General features: G+C 41.2%; 1 protein-coding gene across 2 annotated transcripts; it reads right to left on the bottom strand.

Moving 5' to 3' along the window:
* Positions 1–5,050: 5,050 nt before the first annotated feature.
* On the bottom strand, positions 5,051–21,998 carry LOC119699280 (solute carrier family 4 member 1 adaptor protein). 2 transcript variants are annotated; one of them, XM_038132549.1, is made up of 14 exons: positions 21,328–21,998; positions 20,456–20,639; positions 19,664–19,786; positions 18,850–18,910; positions 17,835–17,974; positions 17,560–17,720; positions 16,940–17,009; positions 13,045–13,234; positions 12,116–12,227; positions 11,280–11,523; positions 10,436–10,510; positions 9,350–9,420; positions 7,129–7,174; positions 5,051–6,006 (listed from the first exon to the last, which is right to left on the bottom strand). In XM_038132549.1, the coding sequence occupies exons 1-14, from the start codon at positions 21,859–21,861 to the stop codon at positions 5,957–5,959; spliced, it is 2,061 nt and encodes a 686-aa protein (XP_037988477.1). In that variant the 5' UTR covers positions 21,862–21,998; the 3' UTR covers positions 5,051–5,956. The 2 variants fall into 2 exon arrangements, with proteins under 2 accessions (XP_037988477.1, XP_037988475.1); XM_038132547.1 differs by having other exon boundaries at positions 5,552–6,006; positions 7,129–7,201.
* Positions 21,999–22,002: the final 4 nt, after the last annotated feature.

Genomic DNA, 22,002 nt, shown 5'->3' with positions numbered 1-22,002 from the left:
TCCGGTTAAGTTCAACTCCCTGCAGAACACCTCCTGCAACTCAAAAGCAGGACAAAGTCAAAAAGCAGGACAAAAGTATGACGGGGGTGTTTTGCCATATGGGTAAGTAAGAGTTGGGCTTGAGAATGTAGATGAATAAAGGAAGAGGCTCAGCACAATGATGTCCTGTCCCATGGGAAACACTGAAGCTTGAACTGACTTCAGTATACGGGAAAAGCAATAGTGGAACAGGGAAACAGCAGCAGCAGCCAAACTGTCTGGTGTGAGAAAATATACAAGATCAAAATAAATCAGGAAAGCTATTTTCAAGGGGTGGCTTCAAGAGGTGTCTGTTAGTGTCTGGCTTCTGCGTGAAAAGAAAATGATCACTTGCCAAACAGAAGGAGCTCAGAGAAGCAACTGGACAAATCTTTTCCCTTAGGAACTGCCTTTTTGGAGCAAACTCTGCTCTGCTTGTATTACACATGCCAACTCTTGAAAACTTCCATACATATGAAGATTTTTGATTCACACAAACATCAATTTTTGTCAGTGTCCACGTGCTGCATTTAAACCGAAGCACTGCACATGCTGCTTACTGGCCACATGGTCCAGGCTTCAGCAAGAATATATTTGTGTACAGGGGTATGAACATGATCCACACAGCAAGAGAAGCTCTTTGCCTTGGGTCTGGGGGTGCTGGTGAGCCTTCTAATGTGCAGCCAAGCACCCTCATCGCTTGGGCCAGCACAGATGGGTTTTGATCTGCTGTTCCATGAGCCTAATTGCCATTAGACTTCCCTTGAGCAGTCACCTGCGGGTGGATTCATATCATATGCTATTCTTAGCTCACATATCTCATTTCTGGGTGTTACAAGAAACTGGATTAGAAACAGGTACTCAGCATGAACAGGCGAGCTCCTCGAAATGCCCTAAGACTGCAGTTTCAGCAGCCTGCATCCAGCAAAAGAATAAACCCGAGTTTCAAGTGGTTTAACAGGTCAAAGCAGAGGAACAAAGTAATATATTCATGGTTGAAAGAGCACATATACACCTGCATATACATCCACACAGCTGCACAACAATCAACAAAACACTTCCACAATTTAAAAGCATAATTAAGCAAATTAGGCTGATATATAGTTATTTTTTGACTTACAGAACATTTTTAACATCTTACCTCACATTCACTTCACTGAAAATGAAACTGAGAGCTCTTAAGACAGCATTTCATTTTCAGAATGTAAAAAAATAAACCTAAAAATGTGCCCCCTCATCAAGTCTACAGCTATGCTGAGTGTACTTTGTACCTCAGCACAGCAGAATGTGATGCTACACAGGTATCAAAAATATATATTCTTTATGCATGGAACTGCAGCCAGCTGCCCAAACATTAGGTGCTTAAGGGCCTTAGGGCATTGATGCCTCATAAATTTGAGAGTATATATTAGGTGAGTACAGAACTGGAAGTTTTGTAGCAGTGGAAAGTAAGTATGGTAATGAGGTAAACACATGTTCCAAAGAAAATATGAGCTAATCATGCCCTCTGTGCAGGAGACAGCAGCTTTAAACAATCACTTGGGGAATGCTGGAGCAAGGCCTGCGAGCTGCTACAGGATGGACTCCTTGTAAATAACATCTCCTTGTGTCCTGTAGCTTTTTAATGCTGTAAACACAGTTCCACAAGTAGGTAACCAAATAGGTGTTTTGCTCCTTTGAGTGCTTTGAAGGACCTTTTCAATGCTCCTTTCCATTCCAAAGAGTGGTGTGTTACATGCAGCCTCAGTTTTCCTTAAACAAGTAAGAGGAAGCATCCTTCAGGGACCCTAACCCCAGGTACAGCCGGGATTTCTCCTTGGGTCGCAGGACACCTCAGGTGTGGTGAGGTCTGTGCATCGTGGGCTCCATCTGGAGGTTGTTTGCTCTAATCTGTGCTGTCGGAAGAAACTGAGAGAAAATGCAGCAGTGCTGGGTCGAAGTCACCAGGTCATCTGGAAAATATGACCTTGCAAGCTGATGTGCTGATGTGGAGGTGTCACACAGAGATTGGCAGGTGGTGGGATGAGCTCTACTTGCCCTTGCTAAGGGGAACCTTACAGCCATGCCTGAGATTAAGCCTTTGCTGTAAGTTTCTTTATCCATTGGTCAATGCAGGAGACAGAAAACCCAGCACACAGCCAAGACTGTCCTGTCAGACTGCTTATGGTGGAAGCAGCTGCCCTCACAAGTCCCCAGGGCGCGTATTTGAAAGTCTGTCTCTACCCCCACCTTCAAATGTAAAGAGGATGGTAAAGGAAACATCAGCCTGATCTGTGGCTTCCACAGAGCAAACAAGCAGTGGGAATGGTCACTCCAGAGGTTCAGGGTGAGGTAGCATGTGAAAAAGGAGAGGTTTTGTAATTTGAATGAGGTACTGAGGCATGAAGCCCACAAAGCACTTGTTTGAGATGGGACAAAGTTCCTGATGACTTATTCCAAATGTCTGGTCCTGGTGGTGTTGCTCGTGTCTTTCCCACAGCTTCCACTGCAGTCTTCCACTCTTAAGCAATAGGAATTCTGAAAAAAGTTTCAGACTGAGTCATTATGCTTGTACAAAGTCAAAGAGAACTGACATGTTACCAGGCTTTCCACCCACTACTCTGACAGTAAAAGCTGTTGGGAGTGGGGTACACAGGACCTCACAGCCTATCTCTGTTCTAATATTAGACAAAAATCAGTGCTGCATGGTTAAAACCCACCAGTGATGGTTCTTTCCATTTTGCCAGAAGTCTCAGAGTGCTTGTAGCAGTGAGGGGTTGATGTGGTGCAGACCTGTTGAGCAGAGCAAGAGAGTTCCATGAAAAACCAGAGTGTTCTGTGCATAAGAAGGTCATGCTGAGTGGGATCTCTTTGTTCAAGGACCTGCTGCATGTTAATGTACTCATCATCCTCTTACCTGGATGGAAAATATGCTGGGGGGTTCTTAAGCCAAGGAACCGTTCTAGATATCCCAGGAGCCCTTTCCTCTTCTGATGCAGGTAACATCATTGTGGGGTTAGGGAGGTCAGGAAAAGTATTTGGGGTGAGAAATGTCTGTGAGATTTGCCATACACCCTATAATCACAGCCATAGCTGTAAATATTATTGCCAGCTCTGCTCGTTAGCACTGCCACAAGAAGGAGATGCCCCAGCTGCAGACTGCTGCATAGGCCTGGGGAACCCAGATTGTTTGGCTCTGATTTTCTGTGGAAAAGCAGCTCAAAGGTAGAGGCTGGAAGTGCAGCGTGTGCCACGAACAGGCCTGTAACACACGCCAGCAGCAGCGCTCCGTGTCTGGGATCAAAACCCCATGAGCAGGGCAGGGCTCTCCTCTCAAGATGGAACGTGCAGGAAACCATGCATGGCCCAAACTGTATTTTTGCCATGGAGTGAGTGCCAGATGCCCCATGGGATGAAGGAGTGCCATGGAAAATTGAAGGAGAATGGGAGCCTTAGGGAACACGTGGACTTTAGTCAGCTGCTTAATGACACAAGTTTCAGGGCTAGCTTCTCTAATGCCAGAGGCTACGATGGCTGCTCCATTGTCAGGCAGCTTCTGAAAGAAAAAACATGTCTGCAATTAATTACTCAGGGTGTTAAAATGATGTGCAAGCAGAGTTCTCATTTTCATAGACTCTTTTACATTTTTTAGTCATGAAACTAAGCAGTCTTCCCTAAGTTGTGGGTATCAAGGGCTCCAAAAGTTATTTCATCCCTTTTTTCAACAAAAAATCAGAGTTACACAGGCCCACTTCCTCAAGAGGATTATTATAGGCTGCACAGTGTGGTGCTTAAGGAAAAAAAAAGCAATTCTTGACATGTACACAGACCATCAGGGGATCTTTGACTTGCAGGAAGAGCTCAGTTACTACTGCCAGCAAGACGTAAATATTTGGAGGGAGGCCTGCAGATCATACAGGGATAAGATTATGGTAATGGCCTATCACACAGAGGATGAGAAAGAACTTGATGAAAAGATGAAGCTTTATTGCTGTGTAGATCTCTTTCTGGGTAACATGGTGACTTCTACTCACATGTCCATGTACTGGTTTATAGCTCTTATGGAGGAAAAAGAATGACATACATACCTGGCCCAAAAGGAGAACATTCAAACCTGTCATGCATTACACAGCTGTTGAGTATCAAGTGAGAAACTGCTTCTGGGGTGGCAAAGTGATCACTGATAGGAGGACAACTTGCAAACATAATGGCTTCTTTTTCCATGGTTTCATCAAATGCCACCATGAAAATGACTGAACCCTCCAGTGGGGGTGACCTTTGGGTGTTCATGTTGCACAATGAAGCAAAAGATGGATGGTATGGTTTATCTGATGGTAAACCCTAATGAAAGCAGGGTTTACCATCAGATTCAGATGGGAGCACAAGTGAGCTGCTAAGAAAACAACCAGATGGGTTCACGGTCTTAGCCACGACCAAACTGTCCAGGCCCTTATCTCCAGAGATGTTTTCTGGCAGCAGGTCAATGCCCTTTGTCTGTACTACAAAGCAGCCCCTGATGAAAAGACACACTGATCACCTACTTCAGGATGGTAACAACAAATGTGTACTTACATGGGCACTTTGCCCTAGTGCTTTTCATGAGCATAAATGGCAAATGATTATTTTCCCTGTCTGAAACCTGCCAGGCCTGCTGCTGATGAATAGAACTCCCTTGCAGTTGCCTGGTACACCCTGGAACTGAAAAACACTCTGGGGAAGGGCTACAGCTGTGAAACCTATGAGGTCTGGCATGTTGAATAGAGAGGCAACAGCCCTTCCTTGGATTACATAAAGATATGCCTCTGCCAGAAGCAGGAAGCTTTGGGCTGCCCAGCCTGGTGTGCAGATGCAGACAAACCCTGCTACATATGCTGAAGATTACAGGCAGAAAGATGCTGTTCTGTAGCTTGAGCTACAAGTTAAGTAAGGAGTTGTATGGTTATCCCTTCACCCCAGCTTCTGCGGTGCCCTCCTGTGATTTGTCCATGAGAAGGCAGCCACGGCCTGGTGAAAGTGTCTGTGTCCCTGATTTGCAAGACTGTCATTTCTACAGCTTTCTTCACCCCTGTATGGTTGTGCCTACAGCTATTTAAACCCTCACACTTCCAGCACCACCTTGCCTTTACCACAGCACAGGCTCTGGGACAATCCTGAGTCACCCAGGGGATTTCTCCAGACAAAGACTATTTACCAGGCATGCCTTGAACTGCATTAAGACTGCACTTTGCTCATGTTGTGACACGAGAAGAACAGGCTCCACTATAGGCTTTTCTAGGATATCCTTCCATTTGTTTCTTCTGTTACCCCCTGTGCCAAGCAGTGTCAGCCTCTTAAGTTCTTTGGCATTTCTGGACCTTTACAACACTCACTATTTCCTGTCCACTCCCTACCAGGTACTCCAACAACTGCACGAGGGAGAAATGAAAACAATTTTCTTTTCAAAATGTAAGTTATTCTTTTTTCCATAAAAAAGGAAAAAAAAAAAAGAGCCCTCAAGTTTTAGGTTGTGTTTACGATGATGGCATTTTTAAACAGCAGCCTCAGAAAAAAACAGTAGTGTTTCTTACTTTAATTGCATAAACCCAATATGAATACATTTTATCAAGCCTGTAAGCATACAGAGGTGTATTCCTTTAATATTTTTGTCTACTTTTATTTACAAAAGGAAATTGAGCTTACAGTTTCAAGCCAAATTAAAAAAAAAAAACAAACAAAAACAAACTTACAAACAAGGCTAAAAGTGAAAGAAGCAGCAGAAGAATGTGTGGGCTTTTACTTTAAAAAAGTATCTGGAAGACAAACAGAGGATACGCAGGGAGAGCCAGAGCAGCTGCTTTTGCCCTTGAATTTAAACAGCATCTGAAAATCCAAGTCTCTTATCTGTCACTTAATGTGTAGTGAAAGAGTCCAAAACAGAGCAGTCCTTCAAGCCTCAGATGAACTCTGGGGCACTGGAAGCTTAGTAGCCGTATTTTTCATTGAGATGAGTCTTGCCATCACCACTTTGACCTAATGGACAAAGAGGAAGAGTTGCATTATTCCTTTTATCCCTCACCTAAGAGAAATGTGTATCCCTGTATGAAAGAGTATCTAGGTAGCACCAGCCATACAAGCAAAGAGGATAAAAAGTCAGACTGCATATTGCAATGTGTCTTTTGATTTACACTTAGAATTCATTTCAATTTTACTAACAGTGTTAAGATTACATGAGGTATTCCTGTTTGTGTGGCTGTTTTGTTTGGTTTTTTTTTTCTTTTTTTTTTCTGGAGTCCTCATAATGCCAGCTTAGAAGGAAGGTTTGACTATTTATTGTCAGGCAGAGCCAAAAAACAGAGCTCCCTCTTATGGACACAGCTTGCTTAATTATCCCAGATTAGACTTTGGAGTTATTGAATCCAGGATTCTGCTCCTGTGGATTCGTATGTCAGAGATGTGCAATCTTTTCCTTGAAGGATGATTCACCAGATTACAGATTTTCTTCAGTAAAATTTATTCTTGTTTCTATAACCTTACAACAGCCTTACAAAAATTATAGTAATAAATCTGTCAAGTGAAGGCCAAGCTTTGAACTTACTCTGAAAACCTCAATGCACGAAAATGAGTTTTCTATTTTAGAGGAACTGAACATACATTACCCTGTTTAAAAATAACTTCACCTAGCTAAAAACACCCTGGAACTAAAGATAAAAAATTATTCAAGTTTAACACATGTTGGATGAGTGCATCAATTATTCAGTGCCTTCACCGAAGCATTATCAATACTGTTCTCTGAAGCAGCTGACCCAGTGTTTGTGTTCCAATGATTTTTGAAAAAAAAAAACTGCAAAGAAGCATTTCTGGATTTCACGGACTTCTGTGAAAAGTGAGAATTCTAACATTGCTGGAGCATTTATCCCTAGGGAAGGTTTGAGCTAGTCTTTCAACTAGGTTATCATAACACCATGTGTGAATGCAGTTAGCTCTCTCAGGTGTTACAAAACTGAAGAACAAACTTCAGGTGTCTCTCTCCATTGCCCTGAAGCTACTACAGATATAGTCTCATTTTCTCAAGGACCTAGAAGGACATCCTGATGACTTATTAGGAAGATTCCTGAGTTATGAGACTAAAACCAGTAAAGAAATGGTTGGTACCTGCAGGAGGAATCCATATGCAGTAGTCTGGGTCATCATCTGGGTACTGTGAGGAAAAAAAAGATTGTTGGACCTGCAAAGAGAGCAAATATTTTTTAAGGTGCTGTACCCCTCCACTAGTGTGTCACAACCACTAAATCCCTCACTATTTCAGAGACAAATAATCAGAGGTGAGGGTTACTTCCACAAGAGTCAGGGATGAAAACAGTAATAGAGAAGAAAAATCAAACCCTCAAATAGATCCAGTTCATTTCCATTAGAGTCACAGACTAATAAAAATGCTGTCTAGAGGGGACCTCTGGAGGTCATCCAGTCCAATTTCCCCCTCAAAACAGAACCTGTCCACTTCTGGACAGTTTAATCCTAATGTTTGGTGATGTCATTTGACATAGGATGTGTTCATGCAGGGAACAGCTTTAGAGTAGGATATTCAATAGATGCTTTACTGATTTCAATGCACAGAACCACTGAAAACTTTGGGTTTAAGGTGATTTTCAAACTGGAGCTTATAAAAGTTCAGGTCTTATATAAGGGTAACTCCGTTTTCAAAAAGAAAAGAACACACATTGTTTTCAGGTCTCACTGGCAACTTGAAATGTTAAAGCAAACCAGAACCGGTCACTTGCAATGCAGTTGTTGACACAGCAGTATCTTTTTGTCCCTAGATTTTTAGTTTTTGCCACATCAGCATCATTTTCTCAACAACTTCTGTTTTCAACAACGGCAGGTAAAAAAAATCATATAACTGTAGAGTGCAAGACTAAAGAGGTCAAAATAATGCCAAATTACTTAGAACTGATTTGCATTACTCTGTAGCATCATCACAGTCTTAAGTTATGAGTTGAAACAAATTTTCATTCTCTCAATAACTTTCCTTCCCCAAAATAACATCTAAAGCAGCTTTTTTAGAAGACTAATGTTTTCCAAAACATTAGACTGCAGAGTTGTACAACTTTTAAATCCGGCTTGTGAAAAATCACTTGAAAATTGTTTTACCAGTTTTACATGATTCAAAGTTATTGAAATATTACCAAAAAAACCCCCAAAATACCAACTGACTTCTGATTGATACTTTCCATGCAAGATCTGAGCCCAAATGCAGAGACAGCATGTGGAAAAAGTGATTTGTGATGGGAGAAAGAATACACCTAAGCCATCTGGCATTTGGAGAATGCTCAGTGTTAGAGAAAACTCTCTGTTGATGAGAGGTGCTGACTTGACTGCCTCAGCATGAAAAACTGTCTTGTCTGCCCATATTCATAAAAGTGGTAAAACTTGGGCTTCGCCAGTATAAATAAACTCTCCATTTCTTCAGCATCTTTAGCGAGGCCAGCAACAAAAGACAGTTCTGAGGACTGTGCCTACCCAATCCCTGGGTCCTCGGCCAGGACTAACAAAGTAGCAGTGAGCACAGACAGGATGCAGGGACCTGAGGTTCAGTAAGTGCTGCAGGGCTAAAATTAGATGGTTCCCACAAAGAAACTGTCCCAGTGGTCAGAACTCATTGTCCACCACGTACAGACACCAAGTCAGCAGAAGGGTGGGATGCCCTCTGAAGGGAGGAGTCTCACAATAATCATTAGGCTGTCAGAGAGGATCCTTTCCAGCTTCAGGAAGGCAACAATTGACCGAGTCCCAAAATGTGCAAAGCTCACATAATTTACATTTTAATACAAATCTTATCGCAGGAGAAACATTATCTGGTACAGCTGCTCAAATTTAGTAATAACTTGGTTGCAAAAGACATTAATCTTTCAAACTCATCTCTTTCACATCTTACAGAGAAGGATGAGGTTTGACACAGACTAACTGCAGCTTTAGTACAGCATGTTCTGGGTCAGCCAATATGTATTTCCCAGGCTACTCTCTAAGGAAAGCTCTGCATTGACATTCCAAAGCCTGGAGAGCACCTATGTTCTACAACACTTGTGATATGGGAGAAACAGCAATCAGTAACTGCCAAGTGAAAAGGTGCAAAAAAAAAATGTTAGTGATTGAACAGAGAGCCTCTAGCATGCCTGAAATGCTGTGTTTTACCTTTTCATCAGAGACCCCAAAATCTGTGTTCAATGGCAGTGTCTAGTTCCATATTTGGGTATTATTCAGCAGAGAAGCACTGCTATCACCAAGTTAGACTCCATCAACTTGTTATTATTTCACTAAAAAAGAGCCTAGAAATGACTTCCTCTTAAGCTGCAGGAGTCATGGTGTTATAACTGACCTTGCTTGAGCTACTGCTTTTCTTAACTTTCTCAGATGTCTCTTCAGGTTCCTTATTTACTACCTTGGATGCTGGAAAGAAAGCAGAATTGTTTTATGACACAGCACAAATGACCAATTCTACGATACAAACTTATAGGAAGTTCACATAAAAATTAATACATCCATAAGGAAATCCAAGATACCTCACTGCACCACAATTACTTGAGAATAATACTGCTGAACATCTTATTGTTCTTCCTAGATTTAACTTACATTAAATACACTGTTAGTCATGTAACTGAATGTAGTTTACTAAGATCCTCTATTAGTGATGCTGTAACATTAACTTTAGTTAATGGCAGATGTTTATTTTCTAAAATTCACTACCTGTAAACACTGCAGTGATTGATATAAAGAAAGGAGCAGGAAATGTGCAGGACCAATTTGCTTTTTAAAAAAAACAAACAAAACACCAAACTTTAGAGTTGATGGGTGAAAAGAATTCCTTGGTTTCCTGCCACTTAGTATTTGAAATACTGATACTCTGATGGCTCTTTGTGGGTAAGATGATAAGGACAGATTCTAAGGAGTCTGAGTTACAAAAAAATTAGAAAGGTCATAAAAATCTCCGCCATGTACACACAATATTCTTTATTTTCTAGATCTGATTTTTTGTGCATACATGCAGAGGCATCATCTAGGTCATCAGCATATTATACCTAATGTTATATATAATTTGTCACTTTATAAAAGACAGTTTTGTCCTTCTGTAGTGTTAAGAGCTAGTGCAAAAGAATAATAGAGGAAAAAGCATAATCATAGTCTCCTAAATTAATTATTCTTCTCATGCTGATTTTTTGGAACAAAAAAACTCTAAACAGTTAATGACTATGAGAACCAAGGACAGCTGTAACATAGTGGAAGTGTCCAGTCTTTACCACACCCTTACCACTTCCCAAGCAAAATACAACCTTTCATTTCAATTCTAGATTCTTTAGGCTCTAGATTAGGCTCAGTTTCCTTTGACCCACATAAGACAGTAAGTCCTTTAGTCAGTTTCTAAACCCACATGCTATTACAAAGTAGTCTGTATTGTACTGTTCACCTTGGGATTTCTCTTGTGAGGGTCCCATCTGAGATTCATTCCTCAGTACCTTTGGCTCAGGCAGAAAATCAACCCCTGTAACACAGGAAAGGAAGATCTTAGTGGCACTGCAGTAACTCTGATGAGCAGAGTGCATCCCTGAGACCAAGCACAAAACTCTTTGCTACATTTGTCTCAGGAAGAACTCGTCTCTCAAAAATCTTCAAAATTATTTCATCCACCAAGTCCACTGCAATACAATAAAGAAAACTATGTTTATTTTTATTAAAACACTTTTCTGCAGCAACATGTCCAGCATTAAGCCAAAAACCTAGAACTAGCTTTCTGTTATCAAGCATACTGTTCACTGAGAAACATCATTACTGAGTTTTCAAATGAATCAGGCCGATACAGAAAAGGAGAGATTGGAGATACCTCAAAGGTACCTTTCTATTACCACTTTTGAAATTGTTTTTCCTCCTTACAAATGGATCTGAAGTTTTGCACAGACATTTGTTTTCTTACTATGTCACTTTTACTGCCAACAAAACATTGCAGTTGTTTTCATTCGGACAATCAATTTAATGGAAACAGGGCTTTTCATCAAAATATGACTTCCTTACATCCAGGAGATTTGTTCTATTTCACCAAAAAGCATGAAAAACTGACTGCCAAGCAGAGTTTCACCTAGAACCATGTGAAACTCAGCTGCTGCCACATGGTCTCTGGACTCATGGCAAAAAACCTATGGAAAATAAATAGAAGAGAATCTGTGACTCAAACATTTGATTCACATAGCTCTTAAAAGTTCAGCAGTAACAGACTCATCTTCATTACTGGAAAAATCAGAAACACAGTTGTTTACCGTCCTGAAGGGATTCTGGATTTTTGTTATTGCAAGGGGAGCCATTAGCAGCCTGAGTTTCTTTCCCTGTTTCTTTCTCTATTGTCATCTTCATTTCCAGGTTTGACACTCTGCTGTTTACTGCATCTGTTTCTTGGTGCTCTTCCATTTCTTCTTCTTCTTCCTCCTCCTCCTCCTCCTCTGGTCCATCATCTTTTGTTTTTAACAAACTTTCAGGGATGTCTGGACGCTTAACAGGCAACTTCTGCAAGACAAAGACTTGGGCATCAGCGCCAAGACAGGGGCAGATGTCACAGATACTCATTACAGGAGAAAGCACACACACCACTGTCAGACAGCTGGTAAGGAAACACTCTCAGGATGACAGATAGTTAGGGTTTAAGGAAAAGTTCTTAGTAAAGATGGAAGATGAAAAAACACGTCCAGTCCATAAACAAGGCGTGCAGTCTTTTCATAAGAGGGACACTGGAAACTGCATCAATCATGGATATGATATTGGCTATGAAGATGCAGAAAAACAAGAAAAGGACTGGCTGCTGAGGTAGAGCACTGGTTCAGCCTCATGTCCCCAGACTGCCTCTCTTGATCCACTGCCTTTTGACCACAGCTGTGCCCCAGGAAACTGGCTGTACAAGGACACGGAATGGCAACTGCTGACTGCAAACGACATCCAACAGCCCCCGCTCGTTGCCCATGCAGCTTCCACTGCCACAGGCTGCCCCTCCACACTGTTTCCATCATGTCAGAAGACACAATTACCACCTACAGTCCCCACAGCCGGAGAAGGTGGTCCCACACACAGACACTGACCTGCAACACCTACAAGTTCAACTTACCCCTAGGCTTCCAGTTTTCAGTTTGAATTTGCTCCCCCCTTTCATTGCACCAAAGAGAGGCAGGTTCATCTTTTTAGGCTTGTTCTCTGCATTCAGACTGTAACTCCCACCCCTAATAAAAATTGATACAAAGGAAAATAGTATACAAAATATCAAACAAATCTTATATAAACAAATGAAAAAAAAAAAAAGGTCTGCCTATGAGAAGTGGATATATAAAAATCCTTTTATTTCTCTCCCACTTGCAGCATCCAAGGAGGATGCTGGAAGAGATGACTCCTCCATCCTACATATATGTTGTAGGATTCAGACACATGCCATAATAGGAAGCAAAAAATAAATGAACAAGGGAAAATACCCTCTGTATCACATAGACTCCCTTAAATTCAACTGCATAATACATTCACACATTTATATACATAAAACACACTTGGAGGCCAAACCTTTATTTAAATGAATTAGTTAATTAACCTCTAATCAAAGCTGCCACTAGTAAATGAATCCAGCACACACCCTCTCAAACTGCAGTGATGCTGCTAGGCAGTAGCTGAAGAGCCACTGCATTTGACTTCCAAATACATTTCACAGAGTTAAAGTGGGTTTCACATTGTACATAATATCTGTAAAATTCTTCAGATCCTTTTGGATGCACATGGGAAAAAAATTAAAGAAGCTAACAGTCTGCTTCCAGTCCCTTACCCCTGTCATCCTGCCACCTTAGGCTGGTCTCACTCCAGTGCTGTGCATTTCCCTCAGCCATAGATGCTGCAGTAGCCCAGAGGCACAGCAGCTCCTTAAAGAGACGAGCCAGGTAGTTTGGAAGGCTGTCCTGCTTTTGTGATTGGAAAGCTGTCTATTTACTGGGCTTGCATAACTGCCCATGGATAAGAATAAAGGGAAAAGTGATTTATGTTTTCACCAAGACTTACTGGGGCTTCAGCTCAGGCAGTTCTGTAGGCTTGACAAGCTTTATCAACCCTTTCAGTCTTTGCTGCTCTTTCTTCAGTTCAAACGACCGCAAGTGAAGCTTCTTTCGTGCCACGCTGTCTAACGTGCATCCTGATTTCATTTCAGTCATGAACTCATCCAAAGAATCTTGAGCTGCTGGATGGGACTGGACTGGGCAAGATAAAGGGAAGATATATAATGTTATGGCGGGGAGATAACTGTAATCATCATGTCCTGCCTTTAGAGAATAAGGTACATAAGAACAACTATCCTCTCTGTGAGATTCTGGTGAATTGTGAAATAATGGAGGTTGTTAGGCCTGGAGAGATGAAAGCCTTTCTCCTAACAGAAGCCTGAAAGTAAACTTTGATTCACTCACCTGAAAAAGCCTGTCTTAAAAGTGAATGTTTCTTTGTGAGTGCTATTCCTGGTTGTTCATCTCACTTCTATATCTGCTCTCCCTAAAAAAATGGCTTAGGGATTTTTTTTGTAGTCACAAACTAAACTAATCCCAGCCACAAAAACCTATACCACTGCATAGAGAATCAGATTTTGACATTCCTGGGATGTTTATGTCACAACATTTGCAAAGTTCAAAATCAATCAATGCTGCCTTGTACTCCTGAAAGAGGGCATACAAACCAAATTTCATGCATTAGGCCAATCACACAGAATGTACCTTTATTTTGACTAGATTTTCTGCAAGAAAACTGATTTGAACTTGAAAAAGAGTAATGACAGTCTTTCTACTCCACCTAACTTAAAAATATTAACAATATTATGCATACTTGACTAATTAAAATAAAATTCAGGAGGTAAAACTAAATCTCTAATGACTAAGAAAAATAAATACTCTTCTAATACCTGGATTTAAAATAACCAAACAAAAAGATCCAGAAAAATGCCTTTCTGTGGCTTGAACAGTATTTCAGAAGTTGTTATATGGTATTCAAAAATAACCTGGAGGCAAACAAAGAAAAAATGTTCTTGCCAGAATTTTAACAAGTCTTTTGACAGATAGTTTTCTGCCTTTTAATATTCAATGAAAAGTGGCAAATCCAATATGTATTTTCTGCCTTATAAGTGTTTTTGTATATATGCACAAGCGTAATTATTTGATCAATGAGTTATTTTCAGTTCAGCTTAAGGTAATAACGTAGCACTTGAAATTTTAAATGCATAAAAATAAACCAGGCTAAATTATTCTAAAGAGTACATATTTGAGCAGTTTTACAAGACTTAGATAATCAGAGGATAGTCTAATAAGACTCGTGCTTACATATGGATTCAATTGAAAAGGATATTTCTGATGTAAAACAAAACAGAGTTTACCATTTGAAAATACACGAAAGCCATAACACTACCTATTCAAAGATACACAAAATTAATAGGCTTTAAAAGATAAGAAACAGTTGTAGCATCCACCTCCATGCAAACATAAATGATGACAAAACATGTCATAAAAGAAATTCTTATGGAAATACTCTTTCTTTTCATCACAACTATTTATACAAACCAAGATAAAAACCAACAATGAGAATGTATTGTTAACAATGTCTAAACCTCCTTGCAGGCAGGAGCTGAGCAGAATGAGAATTTGATTTAAACATCAAATTACAAAGATGTGGTTTAGTGAGTAGTCATATTCTTCAGAACAATTAAAGCTCCACAATTAAATCCAGAGCTCACTGCTGCACTGCAGAGTGGTGTAAGTGCTTCAGTCAGTGTGTGATGCTCAGGGAGTTGGATCACCCCTTCTTGCAAATTGGATTCTCTGCTCAATTCCACCAACAGTGCCTAATACCAGCCAGTTCAGCTTGTAGGGTTACAGTCAGCATTCCTTATCTGTTGCAGCAGTTTTCTACACTACTGAATTAAAATCTGACATTACTAGGAGGTGAATCAATCATGTCTATTATACTTTATATCCCAGTGACAAAAAGCTACAGGGCTATTTACTGCACCATCAACTTATTGATATTTTTCCTGAACAGGCAACCAAAGATGAGACTGAAGAGTTCCACATATTTGATCTGCATTCAGCAGCATCAGTGAATGAGTGATACCAACTCAGTCCACCAGTAATTAGTTCTGAAGAACCCCAGGGAACAATTTGTGAACTTCTACTGAGACTTTTTTAGACAACTACTTAATTTCTCCAAGTGCTTGGTAAGAGGAGTAGCAATTTAGCCTGTCATTCACTCACTGGTGTCTCTACACTCTTGTTCTTTAGGCTCCAAATAATCACTTAGAGCAAACAAAAGTGCATTGAGGTTTCAGAACTGGATGTAATGCAGCAGTATTGCTGAACAGATCATGACATTGGTACAAATGTTCCATGGTCAATAACCCTGCTCCTGGCTTTCTCAACATCTGTGATTAACCTAAACATTCAAATAAGAGAAAACCAAAGGATCTAAAAAACACCCGAACAAACCAGCTGAATGATGCAATATTTGCTATGTCTGTCTTACCCTGGCCTAGTTCTAGGGAATTCCCATCCAATACTGAATGATTCTGTGCTTCAGTAAGTGCCAAGACTGCACTTTTTTCCAAGGCTCTAAACTAGCCGTGTAACCACCTGCAACTTACAAAAACACGTGTATTGGGATTGCATGACCAGGTTTTGGTAGGGAAGGGGCCCACAGCATTATATGGTGTTAGCAGAAGTGTAAAAAAATGCACTGACTCTCCCTTCACCCAGTCTCTACTACAATGTAATTAAACAGTGTTGTTGAGAAACAGTATCAGTAGAAACAAAGGTATCAGAAGATATGAAAGCTTGGAGTTACACCTCTCAGACAATCTAAGCATTAGCTTATTTTGCTGGTCAATTGCTAATTACCTATCAAAAGTATAAGGCTGAAAACAATTCCTTCAAACACACAGAACATCCGTTTGAATGCCTGGTGGAATGGTACTGCTTTTTGAACAGGGATCTGCTATGATCAATTACCAACAAAGATGTTGATATAAATGAGTTTTGGTGCGGAGCTGAATAACTAGGAAGAAACACAGCCATGGAACCCACAGAAGACAGCCCAGCTGTCACACTGCTGCTAGGCTTCTTGGAGAGAAACTTCTGACAAACTAATGGTGCAGCCTTTATTAATGCCAACTCTGTTAGTAAGGTTTTTGTGTAAACAGCCAGCCTAAACACATCTCCTTCCCACCTTCCTTTTACTCCATGAGACATCATCAGTAACAGAAAGCAAAATACAGCCATTGGTACTGTTTGCTTTTAAACATAACTCACTAACAGATACCATCACTGGTCTGGAAAGGCTCTGCCTTTAGAAACAAAGGCATAATCCTAGAGCCTGAATGGCACTACTGGCATGTTCACTGAATGTATAGGTTAAGTGTCAACTGCTTTGTCTCCACATTTCTTGCTTCCCGCCTTTCCATTATACAGCGTATTTATAACAAGAGAAGTGAAATAAAATATATTACCTTTTCTGTCAGTTCTTTCCTCTTCCCTTATAAATGTTTTTAAGGGAGTGGAAAAAACAGTGTTCCTCAAATTGGGTCGATTTCAGCAATATGGGCAGATAAACAATAATAATATTTACCCTTTCAGAACTCCAGGAGCTTGTACACTTGCCACCTTACTTGAACTTAGATGTTGCTTGCTTTGGAAAAAGCTGCGTTCATTAACAAGTGACTATAAACAGAGTACATTAACGATTGGATGAAGACTGTAAGAATTCTCTCAAGCTAACTCAGTGACCTGCAAACCTTCCTATCCCTTTGTGAAAAGTGGACACTGAAAAAAAACCAAACCAAACCTTTGAAAAGAGAAATCGCTAAGATAATTTTTGGCTTTGTATTATTCTTTATGGAAAACATTGTTATCAAATAAACTTCATGCCTTACCTTTCCCTGAAACCTTCAACTTCTCTGTTATCTCAGAAAGCTCATTTTCTGCTTCTTTTAGCTTTGTGACCTATGAAAGAACAACATGCTTAGAAGACTTTACCTTGTTAAAATCTCATTTTTAACAGTTCCTCAAGTATCCTATCACGTTATTTCCACTTTTCTACTTCTGAGCTTTGACCAGGACTTCCTGAGCTGAAAAAAATTAGAAGTCTAGATTCTTCCTAAACAACTTACTCATTTTTTGACATGGAAAATTATTTAAACCATTTCTGAAACACGACAGTACGCACAATTCTTCTGCAGCAGTGTTATACCACCACTGAACCCTCCAACCTTCCTATCCCTCACAACCTACTGTCTTTGTAGGATTTATTGTTGTCATATGCTTGTCAATCCAGGATTCTTATTCTTTGAAACAGAATGAGATACTTCTTTGGGATGTGTCCTATGGACTTAAAAACTTGGGATTATTTTCCAATTATTTGGAACTAATTTAAAAGTATCCTGGTCTGGCATTTCCTTCATCTACTGCCATGATCCACTAAGAGTTCTTCTCAGTCATAATATAAAACAGGCATGAGAGAGTAACCCTGACACGTCCTAACAGTTGTTCTTACCAGGGAGTCATAAGTCTCTGGTTTTTCTTCTATTTTACCAGCCTTCTTCATTCTGTTCAGCCGTTTCTTTTCCACAGCACCAGTTCGATCGAGGAAGGTATCATCATCACTGTCATAAAAATCCTCATCTTCCCAGTTCTTTGATTTCCTTTTTCGGGATACTGAGAAAGGCACAGGAGAAGGCAAGAAACAAAATGATTTGCATATCGTTCAGCAATAAAGTAGCAATCTCAAATCCCTAATTTAGGGCATTTAGAATGATCGCAGTTATTCACCTGCTTCTTGCCTTAGTACTCCTCGAGCATCCAGCAGCCTGCAAGCTTCCAGTGCACATTGTATCATTGCTTCCTTCTTTTTTCCTGAATGGAGAACCTCTGCCACCAGCTGCTTCCCTGATGCATCATCCACAGGCAACCTGTTCAGTTTGAAGGATCAGAGAACAGCTCAGATACAAAGAGCTTTTCAGGGATGCTACTCATATATTTTACAATGGCATTGCCATTTCATTTTAATCTTTTTTTGTGTTAAATTTTTCTAATTTTCATTTCATACAAAACGAATCAAAACACAAGCATGATTTCCTAATCATGCAAGTCAATTTGTATTTCACTGGTTTAAACAATAATTTTTCTTCTACTTATTCCATTAGAAATATAGGAAGTTAAACGGTTAAATCCTGAATTGACCTAAAGACCAATCCCTGAATCATTTTAAGTACAGGTATCTTGTATCTATACAACATGAGTAACAAATAGTTTCCATGATGAAGCAAAGGAATTTTAAGCAGTACAATTATTAAAATGTTGAGACTTGTTGACTTAATTTCCACCTCTCCTTCTCCTGTCGTACAAAAGAATTACATTAGTGGCCTCTAGCAGGAAGCCCTCAAAAATTGTCTTATACCATACAGGAACTGAAATCAGGCACCCAGTAGAATTAAGTTCAGAGGTTTTCTGATCTTTCTCATTAGGAATTGAAAGAGATTGTTTCCTAGTTTCTTCTCTTGTATTTCTATTTCAAATACTGCTCAAAACAAGGGGAGCTGAAAGAACCTAGACTCCTGCTTTCTCAATTTTCATCCCCCAGGAAAACCAAATCCTGTCAGAAGAAAAAAGGAGCCCAGACACTGAACTAGGCACTGATCCTTGAACTTCTGTCTCAGTATCAGGGCTTAAGTCTAAATTCAGCTGGCTTCCTTGCCAAGTGTGACACAAGTAATTCCTTCAGCTTCTGTTTGCAAATTCAAAAATAGTCAACTTCCATGTACCAAAGGAATGGAGATGTACATACTTGATCCTGCATAGCCAGCTGTTGTGCCCACGATCATCATACTCATATTCTAACTCTTCTCCTAGAGAAGAAAAGAAAATTGAGGTAGTAACCAAAATTGAAATAAGCAGGAATAATCTTTACAGCAGAGAAGAATGTTATGGGATGTTCTTCTAAACAAAAGGGATAACAAGCTCTTGTTACATACCATTATTTTGATTTACTTATGCTGATTTGGGATTTTTTTTTTCAAAATCAAGGCTTTTTCAGACCAAAAAAATCTCTAAGTGGTCTGTTTAGGAACATGTAATTCAAAGGAAAAAACCAATCTTGTCTCTGCATGTATTAAAGTAAATGACACTGAAGCAACAACGGTTTGCAATCTGAATTCACAGATACTCTTTGTCTTGAAGGTTGCTTTTTCACTTCAACAAGTAGGTGAATATTCTTTATGTTTCACTAGCAGCCACTGAAACTTTAGGCTACTTAATTGTTGCCTTTTGTCTTTTTTAGACTTTCCCATTTTACAGTTATACACAATTACAGCCATCTCCAAAGGATACAAGACGAAGAATATTCCAGAATACAAGCTGCTCATTGCAGTTTAGGAATTACTAAGACTTAAATATACAACGGTGAGCCAAGTTTTAATGAAAATAACCCAAAATAAACCACCACAAATCCCCACCAAAACCTGATGAAACAAAAAATGTTACCCACAGTGTAACAGGAAAGTTTTGCTCCCACATGACACCTTAAATCCCCCTGAAACATAAACAACAAAGTAACACTTTGCTAAGTAAAAAAATCACATGTAATAAAAAAAAATAATTACCTTCTCTATCAAAAAAGCCCTGCAAGGCCTTCCTAGGGTCTTTCATATAAAAGGCATCTTGAACATCCTGAAAATCGACAGCAATAGGGTTTTCTTCAACCTCATCCTCCTCAGCATCCTCACCTGAAGACATACAAAGTCCAAAAAAAAACCCGTGGAACATGAGAAAGAGAACACCAGCATATTTCAACTTTCATTAGTTTGAAAGAAGTAGCAGCTACATCATAAAATTACTTCCCTTAACTTTATTATTACTGTACCAAATCCAAAAAAATAGTTTTTTTCCTATTAGTTATTCCAACACATGATTCAGTTTTGCAGATCAACGTCAATTTCAGTACTTTCAAAGGTTTATGAGCTTATACATTTCACTCAAAAAAACCAACTCACTTTATTGCAAAAAGCTCATTAATTTATCTAGCTCTAATATATGGACTTCCTGTTTAAATGCAAAGACAGCTATACTGCATAGAAATCTCAACCAGATAAATTCTACCCCTTGGGCAAAAGTGTGGACATCATCACAGGAGCAAACCAAAGAGCATTAATTAAGCTCTAAGTTTCATGGCCTTTTAAAGGTATAGGTAAATTACCTCCTCCTGTTTAAAAGAAGCTCACTAGATGTTAGTCACTTACCCTTCTTTTTAACAGGAAAAGGATCAATTTGTACTCAAAAACTTTGACTGGCTTGTGACTTTTGGCAGCTAGATGGAATATAAACCCTAATATTCAGTAAAAACAAGCTTACAGACCTTCAAATGCATATCAGCCAATTGATACATCATCACTTACCCATGCCCCACGAGCAGCTCATATCGCTATTCTGACTCCTTTCATTTCTCTCCTCTTTCTCATCTTCTTCATCAGAGTCCTCTCCCAACATTGTCTTTTCTAATTTTGCTTGCTGCTGCTTGCGTAGTGCCTTCAGTTCAGTCACAGTTAGTTCTGACTCAGACTCCTGATCCTCTTTGGGTCCCTAAGTCAAACCAGAAAATTAGCAGAAGTGTTTTTAAAAAACCCCAAACAAGTATTTCCAGCATACATGCAGGTTACATATAATAACACAGGCACGTCATTACACTGCTCTTCAAAAAGTGGAATTATTTGACCATTAGTTATGGTTTGCATTCCAAAATATATTAGTTTAAATGGCATTTTCAAAAGAAGGGCAGGGAAAAATAAGCATTGTTGTGTACTTGCAGTCAGACCCATCTCACATATAACTGTAATTGAAAGGCTAAAGGCAAAAATTCGTGTCAGAACTACATGGGTGGACCTGAGGAATGAGCAGCTTCTGAAGTGCGTGTACAACACGTGATGTGCTGTCCAAGTCTCTGCTAATAAACCCTCCCCTTTTTCACAAAGAAGCATTAGTTCTTCATTTACTGGGGCATCATACTGTCAGAAAGTCATTCATAATACATCACGCTGTTGGAGAGAAATGCCTTTTGCACTCACGGCACATCAGCAGAAACCCGCAGCCCCACACCTCGCTGCAGAGCCGGCAACAGATACCTACAGCCTTTCTCCCAGTTATCAACCACAGCGGCCATGGGCTGCTTCCAAACCGCCTCACACCTCGGGCGGTCAGCCCACGGAGCCGGGAAAACTCCTGAGCCTGATCCGGGCCAGCCTTCACCACCCCGCACACGCTCCGGACCCACCTGCAGGAGGAAGAGGCGGGAGCTGCCACCGAAGCGCAGCCCGTGGCCCACCCGCACCCGGCAGTAGGTGCGGGGCGGCACCCGCGCCTTGTTGAGGAAGGTGCCGTGGGTGCTGCCCAGGTCGTACACGTAGAAGCCGGCGGCATCGGCGCCGCTGGGGTCGTCGGGGGAGCAGCCGGCGCCGCGGTACTGCAGCACGGCGTGGTGCCGCGACACCGACGGGTGCTCCAGGGACACGGCGCAGCCGGGCAGGCGCCCCACCAAGAACCAGCTGCTGTCCTCCAGCCGCACCGAGCCCAGCACCACGCCGCCCTTCAGCACCTCCAGCCCGTACCCGGAGCCGGCGGGCGGGCGGCTGCCCCACGGCGGCTCCTCGTAGCGCGGCGCAGGCGGCGCGGCGGCGGCGCGGGGGGCTCCGGGCGGGCTGGGCCCCGGGTCGCCGGGCCCGGGGGCGGCGGGCAGCGGGCGGCTCGGGCGCTTGAAGGCAGCGGGCTCGGCGGGCTCGGTCTCCATCGCCTCTGCCGCCTCCGCCATCTTGCTGGGTCCGTCCCCAAACGGAGTCCTCCGGGGACGAGCGCCGCGGCGCTGCAGTGCCGGGGGCAGGGCGCAGCTCCCGGGGTGGCTCCGCCACCGCCCAGCGCGGCCCGGGGCAGCGTGAGGGGCGAGTTAGGAGAG

Source organism: Motacilla alba, chromosome 3 (genome assembly GCF_015832195.1).
Source record: "Motacilla alba alba isolate MOTALB_02 chromosome 3, Motacilla_alba_V1.0_pri, whole genome shotgun sequence".
In the NCBI taxonomy this organism is placed as follows: domain Eukaryota; kingdom Metazoa; phylum Chordata; class Aves; order Passeriformes; family Motacillidae; genus Motacilla; species Motacilla alba.
This window is presented reverse-complemented; position numbering and strand designations above follow the sequence as displayed.